Source organism: Otolemur garnettii, unplaced genomic scaffold, assembly GCF_000181295.1.
Source record: "Otolemur garnettii isolate 467f Iridium unplaced genomic scaffold, OtoGar3 scaffold00007, whole genome shotgun sequence".
Taxonomy (NCBI): domain Eukaryota; kingdom Metazoa; phylum Chordata; class Mammalia; order Primates; family Galagidae; genus Otolemur; species Otolemur garnettii.
This window is the reverse complement of record NW_003852402.1, coordinates 8,731,704-8,740,463: the sequence shown is the minus strand read 5'-3', so window position 1 is coordinate 8,740,463 and position 8,760 is coordinate 8,731,704. Positions and strand designations below refer to the sequence as shown.

Genomic DNA, 8,760 nt, shown 5'->3' with positions numbered 1-8,760 from the left:
AATCATTTCCCGATTCTGTGCCTTATGACCATGAAGTTTAGAGAAAATTACATTGGGGGCTTCCAGCCTTGAGTGTTGAAAGCAACATTAGCTTACTGAGCACCTTCGGTACACCAAGAATTCTGGACCCATTTCACAGATGTAGAAACTGAGGTTCAAAAGGTGAGAAGCTGTGTTCAAGGTCACAGTATTTTCAATCCAAGTGTGTATCTTTTCTATTCTTCCCCTGATGTCCTCAGAATTAGGAAGTAAGGGGGAGATATGGTAGGATAGCACCCAGAGAACCAGAGAAACAAGGAGTAGCCACCAAGAGGAACATTTTAAGGGGAAGAATGTTCTAGGTAGAACAGTGCCAGGTTTCTGTCCCAGCCTCTTCTGTGCCTCAGTAGGTCCCCCCAAGTGAGTCTGTGGCCCCACTTGGCATTTTCATTGGTTAAATGGGTGTAACCTCCTGGCCCACCTGCCTATCTGCCTGGGTTCAAGGACCAAATGAGGCGGATGGTGGCAGTCAGAAGTGCTATCCATGTACTAGCTGATTCATGAGATGAAATGTCCAAATAAAGTGTGGGGTTTGGTTAATAGTGACATGCCAGTGTCCTAGTTGTGAGAAATGTACATGGTGGTGTTAGATATTAATAATAGGGGAGGTATGTAAAGAACCCTCTGTACTATCTTTGCAACTTTTCTGATAATCTAAAAATATTCTAAAACTAAAAGCTTATTTTAAAATGGAGATACAAACATCTCCATTCCATAAAACTAATTTACAAATTAAACTACAAGTGAACAGCAAATAGTTATATCATGATCAGTCATGAATAGAGAATGATTTCATTCAAAATAACCATGTAATATTATGTGAAATTTAAAAGGAACTAGTAAATTTATTTCTACTGATATGAAAATCTTTAAAATTTATCATTGATTGGCTCAGCACCTCTAGCTCAGTGGCTAGGGTGCCAGTCACATACAAGCAGGGCTGGTGGGTTCAAGCCTGGCTTGGGCCTGCCAAACAACAATAATAACTACAACAACAAGAAGAAAAGAGCTGGGCATTGTGGAGGGCGCCTGTAGTCCCAGCTACTTGGGAGGCTGAGGCAAGAGAATCGCTTAAGCCCAAGAGTTGGAGGTTGCTGTGAGCTGTGACGCCACAGCAATCTACTGAGGGTGACATAGATTGTCTCAACAAAAAAAAAATCTATCATTGATTGAAAACAACATGGTTAAACTTAGTGTCCAATAAGATAATATTTATGAAAAATACTAAACAAAGAACAGAAAAATTAAATGTAAAACCAGAGATATAACTCAAATTTTTTTCTGCCTGAGCATCATATGTGGGATATGGGGTAATTAAGGAGAATTTTACATAATTTCATTCTTTAAATTCGTTAGGAGTGTGTTCCCTTGAGACCTGGGAATTTTTTCAGTGAACAAGTATTCAAAAGATTTGTGAAAACGACCACAAAAAAGATAGATGGGACAGGAGGGAGGGAGGGAGGAAGAGAGACAAGAATAGCACCCTTGGGGCCTGTGAGCCCCCTGGGGCAGGGCCTGGTCTGTGGGGTTGAGCTTTTCCCTGGATGCATTTTGCTCCTGGAGCCAACCCTAGCAATGAAGCTGGTAGGGCAGGGTGGGGCTGGGCTGCAGAGGGGTATTGTGGCTGCCTGGCCATCTCTGTGAGAACAAAGGGAGTGTCCTTGAGGCTGCTGCTTTCAGGGGCCTTGGTCCAGGTAAGTTGACTCTTGGGGGCAGGAAAAGACTCCATGCAGGAGCGCCAGGCACTGGCCAGGACATTGTCAAACAGTGATAGCAGAGACATCATCAGGTCCCTTCCCTCAGATGGCCCTGACCTTGTGCTCTTCTCCCTCTTTTCCTGCAGGATGAAGATGAGACGCTACAAGCTCTTTCTCATGTTCTGTATGGCTGGCCTGTGCCTCATCTCCTTCCTGCACTTCTTTAAGACCCTGTCCTATGTCACGTTCCCCCGAGAACTGGCCTCCCTCAGCCCTAACCTAGTGTCCAGCTTCTTCTGGAACAATGCCCCCGTCACGCCCCAGGCCAGCCCGGACCCGGGAGGCCCTGACCTGCTGCGGACCCCCCTCTACTCACACTCACCCCTGCTGCAGCCACTGTCACCAAGCAAGGCCACTGAGGAACTCCACCGGGTGGACTTCGTGCTGCCTGAGGATACCACCGAGTATTTTGTACGCACCAAAGCTGGGGGCGTCTGCTTCAAACCAGGCACCAAAATGCTGGAGAAGCCGCCACAGGGGCGACCAGAGGAGAAGCCCGAGGGAGCCAACGGCTCCTCGGCCAAGCGCTCGCCCCGGTACCTGCTGAGCACCCGGGATCGCGCGGGCAGCCGGGGCCTGAGGCGCAAGTGGGTCGAGTGCGTGTGCCTGCCCGGCTGGCACGGGCCCAGCTGCGGCGTGCCCACCGTGGTGCAGTACTCCAACCTGCCCACCAAGGAGCGGCTGGTGCCCCGGGAGGTGCCGCGCCGGGTTATCAACGCCATCAACATCAACCACGAGTTCGACCTGCTGGACGTTCGCTTTCACGAGCTGGGCGACGTGGTAGACGCCTTTGTGGTGTGCGAGTCCAACTTCACAGCCTACGGGGAGCCGCGGCCGCTCAAGTTCCGCGAGATGCTGACCAACGGCACCTTCGAGTACATCCGCCACAAGGTGCTCTACGTATTCCTGGACCACTTCCCGCCGGGCGGCCGGCAGGACGGCTGGATAGCCGACGACTACCTGCGCACCTTCCTCACCCAGGACGGCGTCTCGCGGCTGCGCAACCTGAGGCCGGATGACGTCTTCATCATCGACGACGCCGACGAGATCCCGGCCCGCGACGGCGTCCTCTTTCTCAAGCTCTATGACGGCTGGACCGAGCCCTTCGCCTTTCACATGCGCAAGTCGCTCTACGGCTTCTTCTGGAAGCAGCCGGGCACGCTGGAGGTGGTGTCGGGCTGCACTGTGGACATGCTGCAGGCCGTGTACGGGCTGGACGGCATCCGCCTGCGCCGCCGCCAGTACTACACCATGCCCAACTTCCGCCAGTACGAGAACCGCACGGGCCACATCCTGGTGCAGTGGTCGCTTGGCAGCCCCCTGCACTTCGCGGGCTGGCACTGCTCCTGGTGCTTCACGCCCGAGGGCATCTACTTCAAGCTGGTGTCTGCCCAGAACGGTGACTTCCCCCGGTGGGGTGACTACGAGGACAAGCGGGACCTCAATTACATCCGGAACTTGATCCGCACCGGGGGCTGGTTTGACGGCACGCAGCAGGAGTACCCGCCAGCCGATCCCAGTGAACACATGTACGCCCCTAAGTACCTACTCAAGAACTACGACCAGTTCCGCTACCTGCTGGACAACCCCTACCAGCAGCCCAAGAGCACCGCGCAAGGCGGGCGGCGCCACAAGGGCCCGGAGGGGAGGCCACCTGCCCGGGGCAAATCGGACGAGGTTGAAGGCTAAGGCTGCATGATCTTATAGGGCCCATGGCAGGGTCGGGAGTGGTGGCCGCCCCTAGAATGATCTCCCTGCCTCCTTCCACTGGCTTGGCTTGATGGCTCTTGAGAGGACCAGGAGTGGGTGGGCGGGTGGGTGTATGGAGCTTACTCCATTCCAGCCCTTGTCAATCAAGGGGCAGGCCTTTGTTCTCAAAAAAAAAAAAAAAAAAAATTCCTTCCTGTCAGGAAAGTGGCCCCTTTGCCCACCAAGAGTGCTGTGGCCAGGAGGTGCTGCTGGAGGAGGGGGGATACACGGTGGTCATTGGGCAGAAGGGGAGGGCAGACAGGGCTGTCTGTGGAGGAATCCCACAGGAACTTTCCAGAGAGTCCATGGGGGCGTGGCCTGGCTTGGGAGGAGCCTACTCTAAACAGGCAAGCCAGGAGGACCAGGAGCTCTGTAAATAGATGCATTTGGGTTCACGAGGAAGAGGAGACAGCTAGGAAGGAGGAAACCAGGACGTGCTGGTTGATGCTTTGCAGCATTAGCAGAAGTGCTGGGCAGGAGGGAGAGGAGAATTCCACCCAGTGTTGCAAACGATAGGACCCCTCTGCACCGGGAGGCTGTGCCTAAGTACCTCTGTGCTCCTCCACTCCTCAGGACCTGACAGCATGGGGCTGGGGAACCCCGGGGAGTCTTCCTTTGGGTTCCAAACCTGGTCTTGACATTCCTTCTTTCTATATTGCTGGCTTGTGGGCTGCGCATTCAAGTCCTTCCAAGGCCAGGAGTCCAGTTGTAGGTGGGACTTGGGGGAAGGAGGAATAAAGAGGAAACTGACAGCAGGCCCCAGCATCCATCCACCCAGCCTCCCCATCACCGTCCCGGCTGGCACCCACCGCCCCAGCTCTGCACCCTCCCTGGTTGGGATCACCCTGTGCCCCTCCTTGGGGAAGGTTAGGGGCCAGGAAGGGCCTTCAAGGCTTTCCTGGGCCCAAGAAGGGACATTAAGGCCAGTTGTATGTCCTCCCATTCCTCACAGTTTGCCTTGGGGAGGTGTATTTTTTGTGATTAAGAGACCCTGAAATACAGTAGTTTATGCAAGACAGAGCTTGTTTCTAATTAAATTGTCCAGAGGAAGATGGTCCCGAGCTAGTGGAGCAGCTCTGTTTTTCCTCATACACACCTTCCAGTTCTGGACACAGAGTGGCTGCTCCACCTTCCACCATCCTGTGTGCATCCACACCTGGGTAAGCAGAGGTTGCAAGGGATGCGGACCCCTTTCCTGTTAAAGGCAGGAGCCAGAAAAGGCACTGTCACTCTGACAGCATCTCATTGGCCAGGCCTAAGTCACATGGCCACAAACAGCTGCAAGGGAAGCTGGGAAGTGTAGTCAGGTGGGATGCCATATGCTCCGCCTCAACCCAGAAGTTCTCTTATTAATGGAGGAGAGAATGGACACGGGAGACAAGTAGCATCTCTGGTGGGAAGGTGGCATTGGGGGAGGGGGGAGAAATGACTCAGTCGTGGACCCTGCTCTCATTGTCAGAGCTTCTGGAACACCTGCTTCCACTCTTCACTGTGCCAACCCAGGGCCAAGGTGCTGTGGGAGCTGCAGCTGTGTGGAAAGGGGCAACTCCTCCCACTGCCCTCTCAGACATCACTTAATGATCCCGTGTGCAGAGTCTGCCTGTGAAGTGGTACATGTTTCTGGGTGTGTGTGTATATTTATGGGCATGGGTGCATGCTTGGTGTGTATTTGTACGTGTCTGTATTGATGTGTTCCTGTAAATACAAGCTTGTGTGTGGATGTGGGAGCACAGGCCCAGGTGTCCTCTTCCCCAGGACCTGGAGCCTGTGGCCATATCTTCTGCAGCTCCCCCCAGATGACTGGGCTGTTAAGCCCTTGGGGAGCCCAGAAGGCAAGGATAAAGGAGATGCAGGGTCTGTCTGTCTGTCTTTCAGTCTGAGGAGTGGGAAGTGTCCCAACCTGAGGGCTGTGCAGCTAAGAGCCCACTACCTCCCCAGCCCTTCTAGGTTCCTGCTCCCCTCACCCACAGTGGCTTTTCTAGATGTCTTAGTGGAGGTTCCTGATGGGCCAGGGGAGGAGGCTATCTCTTATGCATCTGCTCCATCTGGGGGAAGTGCCAGGCACAAGTGTGGTGTAGGGAACCAGCCTCAGAGCAGCCTCTGGTGGGCAGGCATGAAGCAGGCTGAGGGCCTAGGTGGACCCACTCTTGCCCCTGTTCAGGGGCTCCTCTGAGTGAACCCCTCCTTTAAAGTCATAGCAGCCTTCCTCTCTGGTCCCTCTTGGGGATGAGAGGTGGCTCAAGAAGTCAGGGTGTCTCTGTGGCTCTGGGTCATTCCAAGCCAAGCTGCCCTCCTGAGCAGCCTCTGTGTGCCCTGTGGACAGGTGGTCTCTGGGGACCCCTGGAACATACCTGAGCCCTTGCCCAGGGCCTCCCTCCTTGACAGTTTCCTAATCCCACACCCTGGCACCCTTACCTGGTGGCCTCCAGTGCTCAGGAGTAGGTAGAGAAACTTGGACTTGTCAGGCCCAAACTCAGTGGGGCAAGGGACTGTTCACAGCACTGTGGGTAGAGACCTAGTCAGAGGGTGGGATTGAAGAGCTTCACATACAATCACAGCATACACTGGGAATTTGGGGGGGCCCATGGCCACTCCCCTGATGTGAAGGGAAACCAAACTAAATGTGAATGCCAGCACACTGCTGTCCTGTGGCCGTGTCTGGATTTCTCTCCTTGGGAACCACTAGCCCCTTGACCTCTAGACCCAAGTGGACTCGTCCATGCCAAGCATCCAGGGAACACAGCTGGCTCCTTCTACACATGGGTCATGGTCGGTTTTCAGGAGTGGCATAGGAGAGCTTTGGGATCAAAGGGAGAACTGGGTGAGGAGACTGAGGGGACTTGCCCAAGCAGAAGGCAGGGCCCTGGGAAAATGTATAATTTAAGGACATCAATAATAATAATAGTATTATTTTTTTTGTAAGGGAAAATCAATATGTACATTCTGAAATCATTTTCTCTGTAAATGGTTGGATTTCATTTCACCCTTAAAGGGATGCTTAAAGGAAAAGATAATATTAATAATAAAAACAGGTACAAAGTTCAAAGAGTGTGCGTGTGAGGCCAGTTTATGGGTGCTGTGGGACAGGAAGGGGTGGGAGCAGGTGGCTGTGGTCTTGGTAAAGATGCCCTTGCCGTCAGGTCTGAACCAATGAGGTATGAGACCTTAAAGGACTGGATGGCTGGTGGGATGAGGAGAGGTATATAGAGCACCTTCCCTTATGGACAAAATTACCCTCCAGGCACAGGTGGAAACAGCTTGGGAGTGGAAGATGCTGGATGAGGGTCCAACAGAAGTAAGCTTAGCTCACAGGATTGGTATCACCCACCCTCTAGGTGGGGTCCCTTTGGGGACCTGGATGCAGACTTTGGTGCCAAGGCAGGAAGGAGATGATTCTCCCACAGTTCTGCTCTGGGCCATCAAAACAAGTGCTCCTACCTCAGTCTTTTTCTTCCCTGTCTGTCAGGGGCTTAAAATGCCTTGGCCAAGGTCACACAGCCACTTAAATTCCTAGTGCCAGCCCTCTAGGTGGTGGGTCAGGACAGTAACCTCCTCTCTGGAAACAGTCATCCCCTCCCCATGGAGCTGATCTTGGACTGTGTTGTGACTATCTGGAGCCTGGGAATATGGAGTCTTCCTGGGGGCCTCCTTTGGGCCAGGTGGGTGCTGGCATTGTCCTGGGAGCCCCCTGTATGAGACTCTCTTAAGGGGAAAGTCTCAAAATGGTGGAAACAGATATGCTGAGCTCAGCCTTGGTCCTCTCTGGGTGGCTGTGCAACCTCCACATTAGACGGGGAGACTGAGGCCCAGGGATGGCAGAAAGAGTAAAACTAGTGTTGGTGGTTGGTGGCCACAGCAGGGGCTAATGTCTCCTGAGCACTCACAAAGTGCCATGCATGTGAAAATTGGGAACCTGAGGGCCAGGATGGACTTCTGGACACATTCCCAAAGCCCAGGAAAGCACCTGCTGCAGGTACTTGGTCTGGGGCTGAGGGTGGGGACTGAATGCCACAGGACTGAGGGAGTAGATGAGATCTAGACACCCCCTAGACAGAAGAGGGTAATAGTGACTCACCCCTTCTTTAAGTTTACAACCCTTAAATCTGTCCTAAGGTGTACCATCAGCATCGTAAATATTTGCAGATGTTACTTATTACGTGCCTATTTGGTGCAAACTCCGGGTCAAAAGATTTTCCTCCCCCTTATTCCCACTGTACAGGCGGGAAAGTGAGGCATAGACACCTTACCTAGAGTGGTGAAAGGCAGAGTCAGTTTGCTTAACATCAGAAGCTGAGCTCTTGACTGCCAAACTGCACTCCCTCTGTCATTGTTCACTGGGGGAGGAAGAGGATGGGGACAGAGGGACAAGAGGAGAGGGGGGCACTAATGTTCAAAGATCCTCCAAGCAGCTAACCAAGCCTGGCATGGTGCCTGCTTGGGGAACGTGTGGAGGATGGTCTCTGCTCTCAGGAGCATCACAGTCAATAGGGCACACAGGTTAGCTCAAGCTCAGAAAGGCAAAGGTGAGGCTGGTGCCAAGTTATCAGAGCCCAGGGACACATTGTGTTGTGTGTGTCTGCCAGCATCAGCTATCACTGTCTCCCTCAGCTGGCTGTCTGGCTAAGTCGGGGGGCACTGACCTGCCCCCACACCCACCTGGCTTGTGACCTAGGAGGGGATGCATATTCTCTTCCAGACTGTCTCCTGTCTATAAAAAGAGCCCACAGGCTCAGTGCTTGTAGCACAGCAGTTATGGTGCCAGCCACATACACCAAGGCTGGTGGGTTTGAACACAGCCTGGGTCAGTTCAACAACAATGCAACCAAAAAAAATAGCCAGGCATTGTGGCAGGCACCCATAGTCCCAGCTACTTGGGAGGCTGAGGCAAAAGAATCTCTTAAGCCCAAGAATTTGAGGTTGCTGTGAGCTGAAATGCCACAGCACTCTATCAAGGGCAACATAGTGAGACTCTGTCTCAAAAAAAAAAAAAAAAAAAAAAAGAGCCCACAGATAGCTTCACTGCACCCAAATGAGAAAATGAAACAGAGGGAACTATTTTGCAACTGGTAAAGCCTCATCCAGATGGGAGAGATGACAGCAATGAAGATAGCCTGCCATTAAAACACCCAGGGTTGGCTCGGCGCCTATAGCTCAACCGGCTAAGGCGCCAGCCACGTACACCTAAGGTGGCGGGTTCGAATCCCCAGCCCGGACC

General features: G+C 53.0%; 1 protein-coding gene across 1 annotated transcript; it reads left to right on the top strand.

Annotated features, from left to right (window-relative positions):
- Positions 1–1,777: 1,777 nt before the first annotated feature.
- On the top strand, positions 1,778–3,674 carry MGAT3 (mannosyl (beta-1,4-)-glycoprotein beta-1,4-N-acetylglucosaminyltransferase). The gene has a single exon (XM_003783189.3). It carries the CDS (start codon positions 1,884–1,886, stop codon positions 3,483–3,485), a length of 1,602 nt encoding a protein of 533 aa, XP_003783237.1. The 5' UTR covers positions 1,778–1,883; the 3' UTR covers positions 3,486–3,674.
- Positions 3,675–8,760: the final 5,086 nt, after the last annotated feature.